Consider the following 20,671-nt stretch of genomic DNA (forward strand, 5'->3'; position numbering starts at 1 on the left):
GGAGCGAGCGTGGCCACAATGGGGCCGCGGCGCCCGACGGGAAGCCGAGTCCGTGCCGCTCCCCCCGCCGCCGCCTCCCGCTTTCGGGCGGACTACAAGTCCCGAAAGGCAACGCGCGCGAGGCGCCGCCTCGCTGCCCGGCGCGCTGCACGCTGGGAAATGTGTCCGCGCTCCGCTGTGCTCTGCGGAGAACAGCGGCGTCCAGGACTCGCTTTCCCAGCGTGCCCCGCGGCGGCGCCGCACCGAGAGGCCGCCGCTCCGCTGCCGGCGCCCTCCTCCTGCCTCCACGCAGGGCCCGGCTCCGGCCGCCGGCGGGGAGCGCGGGGGGCGCCGTTCCGCCGGCCTCACCCCGCTCCCGGCCTCTTCACAGTGCCCACATCCCGCTGGGCCGGGACCGGGCAGCGGCGGTGCCGCTGCGAGTGGAGAGCCTCAACAGGCGCTGATTGGGGCACCTATGGCGGCTGGCGGGGGTCCTGAGGGGCGAGGGGGGCGGGCGTTGCCATGGCAACGGCTGTAAACAGCGCGGGGCCGGCCCCGCGGCCCGGCTCTGAGGCGATTTTGGGGCCCAGAGCCCCGCTCCCGGCTCAGGGGCGGCGTTTCCCCGATTGTCCCCAACCGCACCGCATCCAGGGACCGATTTGCTGCTTGTTTTAGGTTCACAGCAGCCAGATTCTGTCTCCAGCTGTGTATTCAGTTAATTCTGTGTTTTTTTTTTAAGATATTCCATGTTCTTCCCGGCTGTTGCCCAGGGTCCCTCTCGGATCTCCCCGTGAGACCACAAATTGCCAAATGCACCCCAACAGCCTGAAATCCGTCCTGCCAAAGAAACACAAGGCCCCGGTGAGTTCAAGGATTCCAGCCAAACACCCAGCCCCCGCCCAACAGTGGGCTGTGGAGTCTTGCTGGAAGCCCAGGGATCATCCAAAGCTATTAGGGAGTCACGCAAATTTTAATTATCTTTATATTTTGCTTAATTGAGAGCGAAGGGGGGCAGGGAGGGGCGGAAGCTGTGTCATGATGCAAACTCCTGTATTTCAGATTCAGGTGTCATCCTCGTGAATTAATTACAGGGTCTTTAAGGGTGGAGGAAAAAGAAGAGGAATATAAATGTCGTTCTTGGCTGCAACAAGTTGTGTGGACATACATGCCAAATACTGCAGCCAGAATTTGACCCATATAGTTTAAACTAAGGAAAGAAAGAAACCACAAGTTGTTTAATTGCAGGCTAAAAGCATCTTACAGCCAACAGGAACATCTGCTCCACAGTGTGCATCAGTCTGAGTAAATAAAATAAACCAGCATGGAGAAAAAGCATACCCAAATTATGAAAAAATAAATCCCAGAAACACGTACACCAACAAAGCAATAACGACTTTTACAGACCTTAACCCCTCCATTTTTATTTTGGAGTTGTTTTTTTCTCATTGGCATTTTGGTTGTATTTCGGGAATGTGCTACTTCTGTGACAAGCTGTAAGTGCTACAGGAATACAAGAACTTTAAGTATTACTCTTTCCCTAGAGCTGGGACCTTCTCTAAGCATTTTCCTCATTGGACAAAACAAAAAATCAAATCTCAATAGATTGGAATCCCACTGTTTCTCCAATATAATCCTCATGCTTCTTGCAGTGAAAATCAGGCATTTAAGCTTCTGAGCCTTTACATTTAACTGTTTCAAGGCTTAGTCAGTCTGAAGTTTGGGTTCTGACAGTGACATCTCTGGCCTCAGACTTCTGTTGGCACATTAATTTTCTTTTAAAGCTTACAGGCAGAATAGGAAAGTATTTATACTATTTATATTTATTTATTTATATTTATATTTATACTATTACATCATACTAATTGTTTGTTTGCCCTAATAAAATAGAGCAATCCAGCATAAATGTCCTTTTTTTTTTTCCCAAAAAAGAAATACTGAGGTAATTCCAAGAGATAAATTAATTAACAGACTCCTAAGATTAACAAGATTTTGCTTTCAGAAGATATCATAGAATCATGTAGGTTGGAAAACACCTTCAAGACCATCAACCTGTACTGAATCCCATCAGTAGACCGTGTCCCTTAGTGCCACTAAGGGCAGAAATTAGTTTCTGAAAGAAATTTCAGTTATCACTTTTTACTGTTCCTCAGAGATGAATCTGCTCCTCAGACCTCATCTTCATTAAGTTTTACACTGCTGGAAATCCAGCTGTTTGTGCAGGTTCACCAACCTGCATTTAAAACTCACAATCCACACGAGTCAGCATTGCTCAAGACACCCTCGCTATGGGACACGCTCCACTGCAAAGCTCCCTACTGGAAACAAGACCGAAGTCAAACCTGTTCTTTGGGTTTCATCTGGATTAATGCAAGGTTCTGATTTGTGTGATGCTTTAATTTCCCAGTGCAGATCATGAAACCCTTTTTTACCCAAAGAGATGAACACTTTCCCATAATCATGTAGTCTGGGCAGCACAGCCACCAGGAGACGTGCAGAGGTGTTTAAAAAATTGTACTGGTGTGGGAAGATGATTACTTCAAAGAACAAAAAGTTTACTTGGATTTCAGTGTGCTCACTCCTGGCTGAGGAGAGTTTCGGTATGCCCCTCTTCTTTCTGTTCCACATACTCTTAGGCAGTTGTATTGATTGTGAGACATTATCAAGGGTATTTCAACCTAATTTTGTCTCTTTGTCCTCTTTGTAGTGCTCTTAGAACCTAATCCTTTCTCTCTTTTTAGTCTTTTCAGCTTTCTGCTAGAGGCCGTTGGTCCACATGGCCTGCATTTGCATCAGGGCAGACTGTCCTAAAGAACCATAAACCCTGCTGTGCCCCAGAGGAGAGGATGCCTAGGTAAGCACAGCTAATCCACAGGATAGCTGGAAGCGGTTCTTGAAAACCAAGAATTTACAGAGTAGGGTCTCTTCCAGCACCAGTGAGAATACTGAGGTTGGGATATTCCACAAAGCTTGAGCATAACAAAAAATATTGTTGGTCCTGACTGGAAGCTCTATGGGAGATGTCAAATATTTATGTAACAGCAGCCATGCTTAGTATAAACGTACCAAGAAATGCTATCATTTAATGATTCACTGACCTACATTTCATAGGATCCTATCAGGGCTCTGACTGCCCCAACAGGCTCCACAACCTGTCCAGTCCTAGACATTTGGGTGCCTGGGCTCAAGACAAGTCCTGATATGGCACAGCTGGGTAACCTGTGATCAGGTGCTATAAGAAAAGCTGTGAGAAGCCTTCACTTAGGCACGTTTGCCTGTTTCTTGCTTGAGCCATGTTGCAGCCACATCTGTCTTGTACCTGGCCTGCTGACTTGACATCCCAAGCTTGGCACTGGGCCTTCATCATGCTTGTGGTGATCATGAAGGATGATCACTGACCATCAGGGGACCTGCTCTGCTTCTCTTGTTCACGTCCCGTTGGTCACTGTTGCTGGTTGCCTTGTCACCCCGGGGTCCAAGCTCCCTTGTGGCAGATGCAGCGTTGCTCCTGCTTCTCCGACAAGAATCAAGGGATTCTGAATCCAGGGTCTGAGCTGGGTTACAGCCACTGAGCAAAGTGTCCCCCGAGGAAGCTTTTCACAGGTCTGTCTCACGCCTGAGCCTATTCCTAACCCCTGATCCCCAGTTAGAGCTCTGCCATCACACAGCTCCAAGCCCCTAGGGTAGGGGAGGCCACTGCAGAGCCTGTTGGTGTACTCAGGGCCCTGACAGACCTGCAGGACAGCTGTGCAGGGTACAGTTAAGGATAGCTGGGCTTCTCAGTTTTAATTCTGTTTTTAATGTAATAATGAACTAGGCATGATGGCATCCAGCAAAGGGACAGTTGGCCTAGGACCTCAGCAGATGTAATAAGTTATCAGTACCTTTTTTGAAATACTTGTTTTCCTTGACTTCTTTCCAATTACGTAATTAGCATTTATTCTTTTCGGACACAGAGAAAAACTCACTTGTCTTTTTCTACCAAAAAGTATCATGAAGGGGAAGGCATACTTTCCATAGTAACAGCAGGATGTCTTGAATAGTCTCCTGCTCCGTAGAGGAAGTTTAAATCATCCACTGTACATTTCATGATTTTTCCTTACATGAGAGAATATAATAAGTGCTACAGTTAAAAAAAAAAAAAAAAGAAAAAAAAAAGAAAAAAAAAAGAAAAAAAAGTTCTTCTGTGAAGCAATGCACAGTAGGAAGAAAACCAAGGTACTCAAGCTGATTTATTATGAGTCCAATCCTATGTACATGACACAAGGTTACGTGTCCTTTCTTTTCCTGTGTCTCTGCAGCAATAAACAGGCCCTTCTTACCATTCCAAAGCCACGCTACTTGGAGCAGCTGGAGTCTTACTTAAGGAAAGAACTGCAATATCTTGACCTGACTCAAAGGAACGCCCAGGAACTGAGGTTACAGGTCTGACACAAGATTCTGTTGACTTGAAACAACATTCTGAGATTGGTTATTTAAACTGCTCATCTAAAGAAAATAGACAGGAAAAGTATGCACCTCTGAGTAGTATTGGATAAGTGGGTTTGCAGCTCACGTTAGAGAACTTGCTCAGAAAGCAGTTTCTATCTCGTGTTGTAGTTTATGTGTTGGGTTTACACGTTGTTGGGTAGCGTACTTCACATTTTCTGTAACTGTTCCATTTTCTAATCAAAGGCCAAGTAGTCAAAAAGACAGTAATCTAAAGTGGGTGTGAAACAATTTACTCACTGAACTCCTGAAGACTCCTGCCTAAACCCATAAAGTGTGTGGATTCCAAAATTTTCACTGTAAAATTCTTATTCTTGAAGTCAGGTTTCTGCAAGTGACAAGAATGGACTCTCTCCTTCAGCTCTTGCCTAAGCATAATCAGGATCCCCCAAATTAGTAGTTTCTACTGTATCTGATCCTGGGGGCTCCTTGTGTTTGAGAACATACCTATTGAAAACCACTTCAATTCAAAACACTGAGTAGGAGTACTCCTGTTTTTGTAATATCCTGCAATTAGAGCATTTACACAGTGTGGGAAGTTTGAATTGGATTTTCTCTGCATGAATTAATTCAAATTCTCATTCCCAAGGGAATCCTGTAGCGATGAGGAAAGAAAGTGGTATATGGAAGAGAATGGAGAGAAATAAAGAGTGACTAATGGCAAGAGAAAACAGGTTTCATAAACGTGCTTATGCTTTGAAAATATTTTTGACTGTCCTACAAGACGTGTTTAATTGTGCTTAATAGTGAGGAACACTCAGTGAGAATATTACCTATTGCTAGTGAAGTCTTCCCAAGACCCAGATACAACGTGGGAGTGTGACTGTCCTCTCTGAACAAGATTTACTCTGGTGAGAAGGACGGCACCTGCACAGCAAGAGACTAGCTGCCTTGAAGAGCTTGTCATTTAAGTAGACAAAACAGGCAACAAAATCAGCAATGGGATCTTGTTACATATCTTTAAAATTGTCCATATCGTAACTTGAGTTCTAGTCAGTTCTATCTGAAGAGCAGCATTTTTGTTTTGGAGCTGTGCTCTGACAGACTTAATTAAAGCTTTTCTTTGGCACTAAAATCTCTTCTCTCTGTCATGCTGTGGTGTCTATCAGCATTGGAAGTCATTCCACCTGTGCATGACAAATTTGGGACTGTGGACCAGAGATGGAGAGACCAAATACAATGTAGTAGAAGTATTCTTATACTTATTCTCACCGTCATGTTGTTTGTGTAAGACAACAACGATCTGAATTCTGAGAAATGTGCCACTATTTCCTCAAGCTCTCTTTCTTCTCTCAGCCCTACAGAGAGATCTTTGAATTCTTCATAGACAACTTCAAGACCTACAAGCCCTTGCTGTCAGCTATAAAGAATGAATATGAAGCTACACTGGGTAAGCTCTTGAACTTTGGTGGGGGAATACTAACAGAGATGTCTTACACAGCTGATAAGTTCTGTTGAATATATATAGAGAGTAAACATTCTAAAAATATATAGAGAGAGAGAATAGTTCAGTGGAAGTTGAATATGTATGACATACATATGTGGCAACTGATAAAACTATCTTTCTGGCCCATTAGTGGAGTCTTCCTATGGCCCAGATGTGACATGGGAGTATTTCCTTCATACGTAACATAGTTGTTTGTTTTTCTGTAATTTATCAAATTTTTAGATTTAAATTTCTTATTTATCTTATTTTTTTTAATCTCCACTACATAGACAGCTCAGGCAACAGCAATGTCTCAAGGTTGTTCTGGAACAATCATGTCTACAGTGGAGCGTATCATACTAACATATTTGGATGCATTTGTACCGGTAACTTGAAGCTTGAATTACTCCCGAAGCAAGGCAGGGCAGAGAACTGAACTGGCTGTTCCCTGTCCATTCTTAGTGTGCTTTAAACTTCTCTTGGTGTTAAGATGCCACAGTGATACCAGTACTTTGTAAACAATCAGAGGGCTAGAAATAGACTGTAACCAAGAGCTCATTTCACATTAGGCACTGAGCAGCTGTCAAGTGTCAACAGTTTTCTACCAGGACAGTCTCTTAAAGGACATGTACTGTTTATCCCAGTACCTGTTACCTGGGCTACCTAATCACTCATTGTAGGCAAAAATCTTTCTTTGTGCAGTGCACTTCAGTCATATAAATGAGTCAGTATTAATCATTACATAAAAACATTTTTTAAACTATCAGTTTCCTTCCAGAACTCTTTAGCAAACATTTCTTTGCTTCAGATCCCAGAGAAATTACTAGTCTGTGCTGCAGTCTATATTGTACTGCTTTCTGAAGCCTTTTTTTTTTTTAATATATTTAACTATCTTTTGTATTTAAATGTTGGGGTTTTTTTTGACTCCTCCATATTGCTTGGATATGGTATTTCTCCTTTTTATTCTTTGAAGTCTCTGGACATGCAGTAAAATGTATCCTTTATGATAACTTTATATTTCGGAAGAGACAAAAGTAAGTGTCTTAAGAACAGAAAGTATAAAAGAGAAAAGGAAGGAAAATAACTGATTTGTAGAACTGTTCTCCTAACTATTTATCTTAAATTATTCTTATTCTTAAATGATGTATGACTGCATAACTGGTTATGACCTAGCAAGCATGCTGTATCTACAGCATTTCAGCTCCTTTTGAAGCAGAACCTAACCCCCCTCTACAACACAACATTGTTTTTCTCAGCCAACTATTATCTTTTTGTCTGAGTGATTTAACAACTTTATCTTGCTCTTTTTTCTGCCAGTCGTATTCCATGCTAGCTTGGACTGTATGACATTGAAGGTGCTCAACACTGCATTCACTGCTGGTGGGAGTTCTCCCTATAAATGTGCTAGCATTACTGCATATCCCCAGTTCAGTCAGAATAATCTATTTTTAAAGAAATAAAAAATAAAAACTTACTACTTAATTAAATATTGTCCTAATACTGTACTGCTTACACTGTATGTTTAGCTGCATCGCTTTGGCAGCACAAAGTCTGGAGTAGCATAGCTGAGCACACAGACCAGAGAAAGCAGAAGCCTCTAATAGGAACAGGGATGTGCAGCCTGTACTGGCTGCTTGCAATTATTTGTCTTCTGCCAGAACTGGACGTATGACTGCAGCTGCAGCTCTTTTGGTTATTAAGGTTGTGCTGAGACAGCACTGAGGCTTTATTAGCATTGTTTCTGGAGTAAATCCACATGAATGTGAAGATATTAAGTAGTATTTGAGATGTAGCACGGTGAAGGAGAGCTATCAAATCCCCACAGCTGTTAGCTTAATCTGAGATAAAGATTCTGTTTTGGGAGCTCCTTTAAGAGGAAAAAGAGTGACAGGGTAGGTCTTCACAACAATGTTATCCACAGCTGCATCCATTTCTTGATTAAAATTATACTGAGATTGCTGTGTCCACAGAGGCTTCACATCTGCTCCTCTGTGCTGGTGAGACATCTGGGCACATTCAACTGTCCTATACGTGCAATGAGCTGTACCACAGCCTGAATTCTTTCCAAGTGGGAGAATGTCTCTCCTTTCTTGGCATGAGTTATGAGAGGTCATCAGAGAGCTAATGTTCTTAAATGGCACTGGCCAGCATCCACACTACAAAATAATCACTTTGGCAGTCAACTAGTTGTGCTCAGTCTAGCTTCTGACATACTAGGCAGCTACAATTAAGCATGCTGTTGCACTTAAAGGGGTTTGCGTGTGGTCAGGAGCCAGTTGTGAAACACTCAAATTACACCCCAGAACAAGTCTGCTGAAGTTTTAACATGGTGTTCTTAGCTTACACTGAGAACCCAAATAGTACGGTGGCAGAATCCCTATGCTAATGCTCTAATTTTTGCTCTCTCTTGGGGAGCTGTCCTAGTACAAGTGGAAAGAGTTTTGAAAAACCTTTGGTACAGTTACAGTGCAGGAAGGAAACTCACACCCAAGTATAATAAGAGAAGTAGTTCCTGTTCTTAGATTTATGTATGCATTTTAAGTTTTAAAATACAAGGTTTGTTGCACAGTATTTATACATGAATACTAATATTGGGTTTTATCAATGAGGGAAAAATCTGCAAATCAGATTATTGAGCATCCACCAGCATTTCTACCCTTCTGTTCAAAGAGGGTATTGCTGTGTGTGCCTTACTCAGCAATCAAAACCTTTGCCACAGCCTCATTTGACTCACACCATATCCTGTCAAGCATTTTATTCTCCTGGTGGACTTCCACCTAGTCATAAAAACAATCCTCCACACCAAGGAGATGGTGTCAGATGAAATTCTACCATGTAACAGTAACTGGGACCCAAGTCAAGTACCAGAACTAGTCTTGCCAGATATGTATTTTAAGGAAAATTTTCAAGTCGAAGGGGAAGTAGCTGCAAGTGAAAAGTACAAATTACAGCAGAGAAAGCCAGTATGTGCATAAGTTCTTTACTAGATGTACTGATGAGAAATGCAAAAGAAGCCAGTGCATTCCTGAATAGAGAGGAGAACATGCAGACATGTTTGTAAACTAAAGGTTGCACAAGACCGTGAATTTGGAGACAAGAAAGCAGATCAAAGTTTATGGAGAATGTGCCTTCACAAAAGATGGTAAGCTACTAATTACTAGCTGTCTTTAGCTCCATGTGCTGCCTGTGCTTAAACAATGACAACTTCCCACCTAGTGAAATGTGAAGTCACCTGTGCTTATTATATTTCATCAAAACTGTAAATACTCAAGAAAACAAAATAAAATACTGTTCATCCTTTGTTTTCCAAACCATAATAAACAGCATTAACTAAAACCAGAAACCCTCACATAACAACGCTTATGAAGTTCATATGCACAGCTAGATAAAAGACAGAATATGATCTCAAACTACACTACTCCCACTCCTTAGAGGCTCACCAGGACAGGCAGTAAAAGCCCTGTGTTCACTCCCACTTCCAACACGCACTGTTTTTGGGTTGAATATCCAACATCCCAGCTGAGTAAAATTCAGGCTTTGCTGCTCATTGTGAGAACCCACCTCTGCTTTCTTTAGCTCATCAGAAGGAGACAATTCGTGCCCTAGAACCCCTGAAGGCTATGGTCACAACTGTGTCTGAGGAGTGCTCCCAGCAGATATTGGCACTGCAGGAAAAGGAGAAAGTTGAAATAAATATGTTAAAGCAAGAGAAACAACATTTGTTAAAATTTATTGACGACATGAAGGAAGAGAAGAGTTCTCTTCAGACTCAGGTAAATTAGACTATGAGTCAAACATTTCCCAGCTTCAATTAGATGTCTTTTATACATCTAATCTCTTGCCTCCCAGCCTCTCATCCTTTGATGTCAGTAGTAGTTCTGGAGCGGGCACTGAGCATCTGGCATACTGGATCTGGTACAGTAGTGATACTGGATCTCAGCCAGCTCTAGAGAACATCCTGTTCCCTTGGGATAGGCTGTTCTGCTGCTGTCAGAGGTCTTCACTTGTATCTGTTGTCCCATCTGGTTCTTGCAGAGTCACATTTAAAGTGAGGAAGAAAATTCTAGTACTAGCATTTTAAGTTCTCACTTAAAAGTACACGTACTCCTTACAACATTGTACCTTTAGCATCTTTAAATCTGTATCATTCATCCTCCTGCCAGTGAGTTACATTGGTATCTACTGACAAGATTATTTAAGTCTTTCCAATTTAAGTTGTTGGTTTACGCAGGTCTCAAACAGTTTCAGGCACTGAGGCTGAAATAATACTACTGCTAGAGAGCAACACGAGCAGAGCTGCTCCATGAGGAAGGATGAGCCAGGAGCTGAGAGTGATTTTCAGTGCAGTCAGAGCCACGACCCACCAGGGTAGTCTCAGAGCACTTGAGCAGGGGGCTGCTAAGTCTTCATCAACAGTTCCAGATGAGGCAGTTAGCCCCAGGATCCAGCCATAGGTGGGGGGAAAATAAAAGAACACCTTCATTCATTATGATTCATTCCCTATGTAGGGCATAAGGTAGGTATCAGCAGTGGCAGGATGTGATCTTGTAATGAAATGCACATCATGGGAGTAAACTACAATTTTACACGTAATCCCAGTCCATAGAGTTCCAGATTTCTGATAGTTTTGCCTACGGGAAGAGTAGCGGCTTTTTTTCCTGCGTGACCAGCAACAGAATACATTACTGGGAGGTTTTTCTAGATAAGGTTTACAACAGAGGAGTGGTGTAACCCAGAGCATGAAACTTATGTAATTCACTTTCTAGAAGGCTAAACACAGATGGAGCACTCTTCTACACACTTCTTCAGAGTTTGAATCCTTCTGTCATGTTTCCATCAGGCCATCCTTTTCTACAGTGTTATCTCTCACCCACTCTCTTGCTGCATTTTTTTTCCCCACTTTGCACCCCTTACACCACTCTCTGCTCCTTAGGTTCTGCTCTGTGCTCCTGGTAAATTCAAGCCTCTGTTTCCTGCAGGTGGAGCGTCTGCAGACGAGCGTAGCTGAGGAATATACTCGCTACCTCAATGAGCACGGTGCCCGCAAACTGCTTCTAGCAAAACTGAATGATATGCATAACGAACAGCTGAACGTGAAACAGCGCCAAGTCCAAGGTAGGGAAAGTGGATCTCCATAACAACCTGTCCTGCCCAGAGACCCAAGTGCATACCCGTGGGTACAGTGTTGAGTTTCTCAGCAATATCATTAGATATGCTCCGATTCTTACAGTAAGCTAGACAAATTCATAGACAAAATATCCATGAATATGTAGGCAGGGATGTACCTCCTAATAGTCTGACCTGATTCAATAAGCCGTTGCTTATATACTTGTATGTTCTTAATTAGCATTACGGGTAAATTGAAGGCAGGAGCTGCCCAGTGCAAAGGTTCTTTTATCTTTTTTTGACTCCTGTGCCAACAGTCATCACATCTTACCCAGCCATAGCTGGCACCTTGATGCTTGTCCACAAAGATGAACTTATGAAATTCCGGAGCTGCAAATACCTTCATTTCTGCAACTTACTGGCATTGGTGGCACAGAGCTGGTAGGGACCCTTTCAGTATGGGATCTCTGTTGATCCACAGTCTGGCTACAGGCACCCATCATTCTACTGGTTCATACTCACTGGCTACAGCTGTCGCATCTGCCTAAGAGGTCTCCCGGCCTGTGCTCCTTTCCTTTCTAATGAAAACCAAGCCTGAGCCTTTGAATATGTATGTGTATGGGAGAGCAGGCAGGATGGTAATGTAAACAGTAATGTGAATGTAAACACTGCAGGTTACTCCAAGACCTGCAGTTCTCTACTCATAACACAGTCCATACCTATTCAGCTTTTGTGGTCACTGTGTAGGGTTGTGTGATCTAGGAGCTCAGTAGATGATTTAGAAAACTATGACTGCAGTTTTACTGTCATAAATTTTCATCAATGGCTGTTGTTTAAAGATGTCAAGGGTGAAGATGTGGTGAAGTTAACTTTGGCATTAAAGATAGCTCGGCAGGACCTCACAAAAACCCAGGTGAAGCTGAATGCAATGATAGCAGACTATGGAGATGTTGTCCCCCGGAGAGAGTTTGAGTCACTGGAGAAAAAATACTCTGATTTACAACAGGAGGTGAGCATAAGCTCCTAATTTTCAAGCTGTACCACATGAATGCAAACATAATGATGCTTAAGTATTCAGGTTGGGATAGGGATTCCGTAAATCCAGAGCTCCCATATAGGCACATCTTTGTTGCTTCTACATGAAATACATGAAAAGCCACTGTTTTCTAATCCCCTAAAGCTCACAGTCTTTTGGTATCACAGACTATCTGAACACTCAAAATCAGTACACCATCACAAACCTTTAACATCTGTTTAAACCGAATAACACCATGAAAGCAATAACAGCCAAAAGACCACCAAAAGCCTGCAGATTACAGCTTGGGAAATACTGTTTGAAATCATCATAAATATACGTAAATTAACTAGGTTCATCTCACATACATGGCACAGTTTTGTCCAAACCACAGCTAAGTGAAACTACTGCTGAGCTGGGCTATGAATTAATTTCTGTCTAGCTGGGTTTTTGCCTTTTCCAATAGTATTAAATGGCTTCTTTACCCTACTGCAATGCCAGGGTCATCAACCTCATCACAGAGCTGATCAATGCAATTTCCAGCTGTGATAGAAGTGGATGAGGTTCCTCACGTTGCATGTGTTTGCTGCCTTTTCAGAATAAAGGTTTGACTGCTTAGCTTACACATCTTGCACTTCCACATAAGCAATGCCATGTCAGACAGCAAAGGGATAACACAACACCAGTGATGAGGATAGGGTCTGCTTCCAACCCTGCAGTGGCCCCACAAACTACTCTCTAGGAGGAAGAAAAAGAGAATACCTTGAATCCCACCATGTAACCAGCGCACAGCTGTGGTGAGAGTTGGGTGAGAACCCCCCGTGAGGCAAGAAAATACTGCATGTCTTTGTGTGTCAGAAAAGCCATGTTGCTCTGTTCAGGACACATTTGGGCCACTGGCAGCTCCATTCCAGCCCTGACCATTTGCACAGCTTGATCCACTGTACGTGTCCCTACATCGTGGCATAACAGACACAGACACAGCCCTCAAAAGCCAGACTAGAGCTGTGGTTATCTCTGCATTGTGATGTACTTTTGTACCAGTAAAACAAAAATGAATCACATAAAAAAAAAAAAAAAAAACAACTAAAGACCAATGGATCTGAAGCAGATGCACATAAGATGTCTAGAAAAAACTTTCTCCTTCTATTTTCTAGTAAATTAAGGTCTGCTTTTAAATACAGAAACAGATATAGAAGGGTCACTAACATTTTGTCTGAAGTTTCTGGAAATGGTAACAAGAAAAAATAATTATTTTTCATCCAATCTAAAAGCAATTAGCCAGGGATTGCTCTCCATAAATCCATGGACTATACTGACTGTTCACCTGATCTGTCCAACCACAGAAAAATTCTGTTGCTGTAGATAGTTTGTTAAAATCCTTCTTCCTGTGTACTTTAGATGGAGACTCTGAAGAAGGATTTTGATCAGCTCCATAAGGAATATCAAACACTGCTGGAAATTCAGAGAGAGACTGCAGAAGAGCGAGACAACTTCTTCACTGAACTCCAGCAAGCTCAGCGCAGTTGCACACCTCGGCCAAACTGGGCAAAGTGTTCAGGTGCCACCTGTATTCAGCTCATCTTTAACCTCTTTGCTGTGGTATATTTCTTACCTGCAACATCCCGTTTTCTCCTAGGCTTTTAGTGAAGCAGCCTGAGAGAGAGGGAGAGAGAGGAGCTTGCAGGCTATTCCATTTTGCCTTAGATATCATAGGAGACAAACTGGATGTCTAGAGATCTGTAATTATTATAATGCTCCTCATGGATTCACACAAAACCAGTATGCATAGGCACATTCTCCTCTTGCAGCAGCTCAGGAACTTTTTGCTCTTGCAGAAGTGATTCCTGGCGGAGCTGACCGGTGGGGCTGTCTGGCTGAGGGGAAAACCAGCGATCAGCTAGTGGATGTACTTCTGGAAGAAATAGGAACAAGACTACTAAAAGAGATGAATGTCTTCCCTGGACGGGTATGTGCAAGCTTTCTCCTCTGCTTGTTTCCACTGAGATTAACTGGCAATAAGAATCCTCTAGGAAAGTGGCAGAATTGCGTTCATGACTGGACTTCGTGTCTTCAATGCTCACCTTCCCATTAGTGTAACCATGGAAGAAATTAAAGCTGGGGACACTCAGCTGCAATAGAAAAGCTGAACTAGAGAGTGAGCATGTTGAAGACAGCTGAAGTAGCCACACACTGCAGCAATGCTACATGAAGGCATGCAGATCATACTAGTGGGCTAGAGCCCCTTACTAATTCTCCACTATATAGCCGAGTCAAATTAACATCTCACTGTCTGCAAATACATGACACTAGAGATCAGATATACTCAAAACTGCCTGGACACAAAGATTTTGTCAATCAAAAATCACTCATGAACTAAGTTCTAAGTTCTCACCCTGGAGTAGCTGAGACACACTGCAGAGATGCTGTCTCATAGTAGTGGAAATGAGAGCCATACAAATGGCTCCTTTTTAATGGTTTTAGGCACTAAGAATACAGCTCTGGCTGCCAGTGGGGGGAATGCCTTATCTCTATATGTTTCTTTTCCATTACTTAGGGCAAAGGGGACAAGGTTCCTGTATACCTCAGACATGTAGGCGAAGTCAAGAACAAAAAGCTGACTAAGAAGGATGTGGTGGACATCCTGAAAGACATCTGGAAAGAGAAAATTGCACTAGAACAGCAGGTTTGTCAGATGTTCTTTCTTTGTAAACAGCATTTGCTGTGACAGTCAGCCCAGCTTGAAGATTTTGGGAAAACAGGGTCTCACCCATGTCCTGCCTAGGGTTTCATCTGCATAAAGCTGCGTAAAGCATTTTAAGAACAGCCTCAGTTGGTAACCTTGTGGCCTGGCAGGTGTCCTCATGGATCTGACTCATTAATTATAACATTGTCAGGTGGATAGCTGGACTAGCACCATCCTATGCCTAAAAGGCTTCTTCTGCAGCTCCTGTTCCAGGGACAGCTGAGTACTCATGGCACAGCTCATGCCTAGTCACCACTGCAAATTCAGAAACATCCAGGAGACCACAAGTCAGCACCACTTTGATGTACAGGGCTGAAAACTACAGTGGTCCAACAGCTGTTGCAAGAGCAGCTGAGGTGTCCCTGAAGAAGCCACAAGGCAGGGTGCCCAGGGGAGGAAGCATTGCAGTCACCCTGAGCTAAATCAGCCATGCTTTTGAGTCTGAAACCTTATCAGTTGGTCTACCAACTGCTGCTATTCTGGGGTGTGATGATAACATCCTGGTCTGGAGAGCACCATGACTATGCGGTGTCTGTTCTTAGGCAATGGATGCATTAGCAAAATCTGTGCAGCCAAAGCATGGCCAGTTTTTTTTTCTTTTTCTTTTTTTTTTTTTTTTATGGGCAGGGGAAGGGAGTTGATTCTAACCCATGCCAAACCATTACTAAGGTACATAGGGTTTTGTGCTCGTGCCAGAGAACAAGTGGCACTGCCAGAAAAAAAATGAGGAAGCAAGGACTGAGAAACCACTTATATCATTAAACAAATGACTATGAAAGTGCTTTGGGTTTGTTACACACACAAATACTTCCCTCTTCGTTGGCCAGGGTGGGTTAGGAGTGCAGGTGGAGGCCAAAGGGGTGAGGTGTGTTCTCAGCCAAGACAGACATTTGGCTGCCTGCCTGGGGAGATCAAGACTCAGCAACAGAAGAAAAGTAGCTGTTTAAGTACAATACCATCTCCCCAGATATCTGACAAGCCCTGTTACTGTGCCTCAGTTATGAGAACAACCTTGAGAGGCAGAGCCACTTTACAGGTTTCTTCTCTTGAGCCAGAAGCCTAGAAATATCTCTGAGGTCAGCCCCAAACAGTTTAATGTTTTCTATGGCAGCTTTCCTTTTACTTTCAGCTAGGTTTCCTGGGGAAATAGGGATGTTGCAATCACTGTCTGGCTTTACTTCTCTTCAACAACCACTCCAGGTCTGAACCCACAAGCTAAGCTCAGCTAAATCTGACAGCTAAATCTATAGCAAGTTCCTATATAATTCACAACAGTAGGCAGGAGAAAAGAGACTTTATCAGTATTCTCAGCAACAGAAGAGCTTTAGTGTGACTTCCACATGCAGGCTGTAGAGATTAAACCTAGCAGAAACATTTTGAATGACCTAATAGCAGGGAAGACTCCAGCCAGCACTAGCCCTGTTAGCAGAGGTCCACAAAAGACAACTACACACAAACAGCTGAAATCAAACTGGCAAATTTGATTTAGCTCTGCTGCTTATGGGATTTGCTTGCTTGTTATCCGCAGACAGGGAAGCGACCTGTTCTTCCCGAGTTCTTTCTCAGCTACCTCCAGAAGAGGTATGGAGACACCTCTGCCATGGAATGGTCTTACACCCTGTATGAGAACATGGGACTCTGTCCATCAAACCACGTCATGAGCTCATTCTACAACATACTCACAGGGAAGGTAGGCAACCTGCAGCCCAGTGCTGCACCTCTGTAAATCACTAAACGCACTTCAGGTCAATTTTCTTTTTTAGAAGCAACTGCAGTCCTTTTGCAGTTTTGCTTCCCTCTTGAAGGTAGTCCAAGGGATGAGAGAAAAGGCAGTTACTGATCTGTGAACCTTCCCTGTTTCACAGGTAGGTGAAGAACAGTACCACATCCAGAATCAGCTGATTTCAAACCTGCAAAAGGAGCTGGCTGCCTGCGACAGCTCAAACAGCGGATCCCTGACCAGCGAGCAGTTCAGGCAAGAGGATGACCATTGCCCACTAAGCTCTGCCCAATATGTGGTGCACGCTGGATGTTGTGATATGCTGAGTGTGTCTGCTTTGCTTATCTGTCAGCACAGCCAGGGGAGCAGTTTTTGTCTTTAAAATTCTTGTGAGGACAGCTGTAGCAAGTCTGTACTTGTGAACTTCTGCATTAGGTTTAGAATAATGTGAATACTGCAAGTTTGGAGTAGTGAATGTGGAGATATCTGAGAATAGATGTGGGGTAGTTTACACATACAGAGAGACAGGCTGGCAGCACCTCTCCCCACCGAGGCTCCCTGGGGAGCAGTTTGAGAAGTTTCAGAACCCTACACAGTGCTCCCGTGAGCTCCTAGGACAGGTCACAAAGCATTTCTGTGAATTCCGCTACAGCTGCAGGATTTGTCAGTCTTCTCTCAGTTGATCAATCACGTGTGCTTTTTTAAGCAATAGGTAGATAAAGCATTTCTTTGGGCTATGGCACAGAGAAGCAGCAGCAGCCATTTCCAGCACTTCAGCTGGGAACACAGCTCCAGTACAGACATGCTAGCTACCAGCTAACTGATGCTCACATCGCATTCATAGATTCCCAAATGGCTGAGCATCCAATGCTCACCTGAAGCCAAAGCTCTGATGAAAACTGTGCCTTTGTTTTGTTACCTGAAGATGCCTGTACTTCTCGAAATGTGCATCCTCTTAAAAGCAATTAATTTTTGAAGATTTGGCCCATGGAATATGGGCATACTCTTGTAACCTAAAACACTGCCAGCCATACTGGCACTTGTTAACTGCTCATACTGTAACAGGATGTTGTGTTGCCTGTCTCCATACAGGATGGCTCTGAGGGAAGCTTTTCCCCTGAAAAGACGAGGTTCAATCCAAGAACTCATTGATGCAAGCAGATACCAGCTAGACAGCACTGAAGATCTCATTGACTACAAATCCTTATTCAAAGAAGTAAGCTGATGTTATCTATGTTTTCCTTTTGACTCAGATTTAGGCAGAGGACTTAAATGAGATTTGTCAGGTTAACTAGGTTTACCAGACTACCACAGCCTGCAGTGCTCACCGCAGGCTGTAACACCTGAAAGTAAGCTGCAGACAACTGCAGATATCTGCAGTGCAAGTCTGTGCCTTTTCTGTGATAGGAGTTTTCCCATATTTTCTCTTTATTTACACTTTTCTCATGAAAATTCCATTTCTAGGAAAGCTGAGTTATTTTAGCATACAATGGGGAATGGCTCCTACCCAGACTGGGAAAAACACATTTTCAGTACTAACATGCCTGCAATTTCCTTCAGGATGAAGAGGGGAACCCTGAACCTTTTGTTGCAAAGATCAGGAGTCAGTACGTCCGTGAGAAGCAGGAGTATCTGAGAGAGCTGAGGAACAACCTAGGAGACTTAAAGTAAGTATAAAGGGAACAGGCTGATGGGGACGATAGATCAGAACAATGTGTGCAAAGAGAACCCCCCAGTGGACACAAGTGTGTGGCAACTGCAGGGGCTATCACAAGGTCCCAGCTGTAAATACACAGTTGTAAATACACCTTGCTGTGCCCATGCACTGGGTCTGGTCTTGAATTGCTCCTGTGCCTGCAGTGACACCACAGAGATGCTCAAGCAGTGCAAAGGATGAGTCCCCTAACAGCAATGCTAGCATGGAGAAAGGCAAGAAAGGAGCAGGATAAAGATTCTGGAATCCACCAGGGGACTGAGCATCTATGGCATACTCTGCTCACTGCTGAAGCATGAGATGAGCAAGGGAAACCATGGTCAGACAGGAGCCTATAGCCTGACAATCAGGGAATCAGAGGGAAGCAGAGAAGAGAGGGTAGATGGGATCAACACATTAGACCAGGAAAAAAAAATGTGGAAAGGCCTAGTGGAGGTCAAGAACAGAGATACAAGTGTGCTGGAAGCCAAGATGGAAGAGGAGTAAATGGGTGGAAAGAGCAGACAGTGCTGGGAGCCTCCAGGTAAGGAGGAGTATTTGGGGGATGTGGACTGGAGGTGCTGCCAAAAACCCAGGCGTCACTACTCCCTAGTCTGGTTTTGCAAAGTAGTGAGTCAGGGAGAACAGTAGCATTTGCCAAGGAGTGGGAATAACAGCAGGAGGTGAGGTGTGGAAGGGTCAGGAAAGGAACTAAAGATGTGGAGGGTGACTCAGGATGAGAAAACTAACAAGATGAGAGTGAACAGGCTCACTGGGAGCAGCAATGGGAGAGCACAAGGCAAAGAAGAGGCAGGACAGACACAGCCTGTAAGGGATACGACAGACAGTGAGTAGAGAAGATTGCTTCAGCAATTGAAGTCTGTCTGTTGACATTCTTCAGCTCTCCAAAAACAGCAGTAAAATCCTGTATGTCCTCAGAGACTGCTTCTGAGGAATGAGAAAAACAAGCAGGACTGACAACTGCAGACTTGAAGGTGAAAATCAGATAAATAATTCCACCTGAAAACAAGACAAGCAACATGTAGTTTTTGCTTAGAGAAGTCTTGTGCCAGGAACCAATCAATGAGGATAACACTGAAAGCGAGTTAGATGCCCAGGAAGTTAAGTACTGACAAAGGTGGGTACTGGATTAACAAGGGAAAATGTAATTATGTAACAAAGGGTATCATAAAGCACAACAGAGCAGAATTAAAGTCTTCCCAGGTTAGTAGAAATCTAACTTTTCCTAACTTCTTTTCAGTTTGAGATTTAGTACTCAACTTTATTACATGCATATTTAAAAAAAAAAATACTAGTGGAAGCAGAGATAATATCAAAAGGTCTCTCTGCTCTGCATTTCAAGCAAAGTGGATTCTCGCTGTGGCACAAATACATAAATATTCCTTTCCCATGCCGCAGCACAGCAAATGACGAAATTGTTCTTTGAACAGAGAGGTGAATGCAGAAGACCTGAAGGCAGCCTTCTGCACGATTGATCCTGATATTGACGGTCAGACACTAGATACCTACATTGGCCTGGTCTATGAAGTTGGAAGAGAACAGACAGACCAAGAAGTTGTGCCTGTGGACACTGCACTGGAAAGACTACTTGCTGGAGATGTGAGACGCGTGGGGCCCGCAGCCAGGGAAGAAAGCAAGACAGACTGTGTAGGAGAGTACGGAGACTTCCAGTACTAAGAATAAATAGCCTGTTTGATCTTCAGTTTTTGATACAAAGCTGAGCGTCAAAGTTACTGCATTAAATACCTCTTCCATGTATGTAGAGAGACGCCTAAAAACTACCAGCTGAGATAAGATAGTTGGAACTATCAGATGCACTTTCAGCTAAAGCAAAGCCCTCTGGTACAGTTTTTCCGCTTATGCAGTCATTTCAGCTCAGCAAGACTCGCAGGCAGAGGCAGCCTGATCCCAAAAAAGGACTGACATCCTCAGGGCACTGGGGCACCACTGGGTGTTGGGCTCTTTTGTTGATGATGCAGTGACTGCTCCAACAGTCATTGCCTGAACCTGGGAGCTTCTATCAAACTCAAGGCTACAACGTGGCTGCTTTAGGGTTTTTGCAAGATAGGCCTCATGGTTGGTTCTTGGGCTCAGAGAAAGGTTTCAAAGATACATTTGCAGAGTAAGGTGCCATCAACACAATCCCTGTGCAAGTGAAAGGCAAGTTCAACCCAACCAGGTTTGCTGTCACGTCTTTCCCCAAGCAGATTTTTATCCTGAGGTAGCTGCTGTTGTCCTGTATGAAGTCACTCTGAAAGAAATTCAAGTGATGCCTCAAGAGTAGGTTTAACCAACTCTGAGCTGAAAAAATAATCCTAGTACAGAAACATTGAAGTCTGCTTCCTGCTTCAAGGAAGATACCACATGAATTTTGGTAACTGTCTTTCCAACCACTGACACCAATTAATTTTTCCTGTTCATTAGTGCCCTCCCTCTCCAGCAAGGGGAATAATACAGGTTCTTGAAACTAAAACCCCGTT

The 20,671-nt window shown here is 43.6% G+C and overlaps 1 protein-coding gene across 3 annotated transcripts; it reads left to right on the top strand.

The window, feature by feature from the left end:
* Positions 1 to 113: 113 nt before the first annotated feature.
* TSNAXIP1 (translin associated factor X interacting protein 1) lies at positions 114 to 19,949 on the top strand. 3 transcript variants are annotated; one of them, XM_027466075.3, is made up of 15 exons: positions 114 to 840; positions 2,718 to 2,830; positions 4,278 to 4,401; positions 5,761 to 5,854; positions 9,467 to 9,663; positions 10,870 to 11,005; positions 11,836 to 12,005; positions 13,413 to 13,572; positions 13,850 to 13,980; positions 14,569 to 14,697; positions 16,286 to 16,447; positions 16,623 to 16,732; positions 17,570 to 17,693; positions 18,038 to 18,144; positions 19,622 to 19,949. In XM_027466075.3, exons 1-15 carry the CDS (start codon positions 790 to 792, stop codon positions 19,866 to 19,868), a joined length of 2,055 nt encoding a protein of 684 aa, XP_027321876.2. In that variant the 5' UTR covers positions 114 to 789; the 3' UTR covers positions 19,869 to 19,949. The 3 variants fall into 3 exon arrangements, with proteins under 3 accessions (XP_027321876.2, XP_038041573.2, XP_071899992.1); XM_072043891.1 differs by lacking the exon at positions 114 to 840 and adding an exon at positions 2,439 to 2,576; XM_038185645.2 differs by lacking the exon at positions 14,569 to 14,697.
* Positions 19,950 to 20,671: the final 722 nt, after the last annotated feature.

This window comes from Anas platyrhynchos, chromosome 12 (genome assembly GCF_047663525.1).
Source record: "Anas platyrhynchos isolate ZD024472 breed Pekin duck chromosome 12, IASCAAS_PekinDuck_T2T, whole genome shotgun sequence".
Taxonomy (NCBI): domain Eukaryota; kingdom Metazoa; phylum Chordata; class Aves; order Anseriformes; family Anatidae; genus Anas; species Anas platyrhynchos.

Excerpts from the sequence above, each read along its gene's own strand:
- TSNAXIP1 (XM_027466075.3), top strand. The coding sequence starts at position 790 with ATGCACCCCAACAGCCTGAAATCCGTCCTGCCAAAGAAACACAAGGCC. Across the intron at positions 4,402-5,760 it reads CCCAGGAACTGAGGTTACAG|CCCTACAGAGAGATCTTTGA; the intron begins GTCTGACACAAG and ends TTCTTCTCTCAG. Across the intron at positions 12,006-13,412 it reads ACTCTGATTTACAACAGGAG|ATGGAGACTCTGAAGAAGGA; the intron begins GTGAGCATAAGC and ends TGTGTACTTTAG.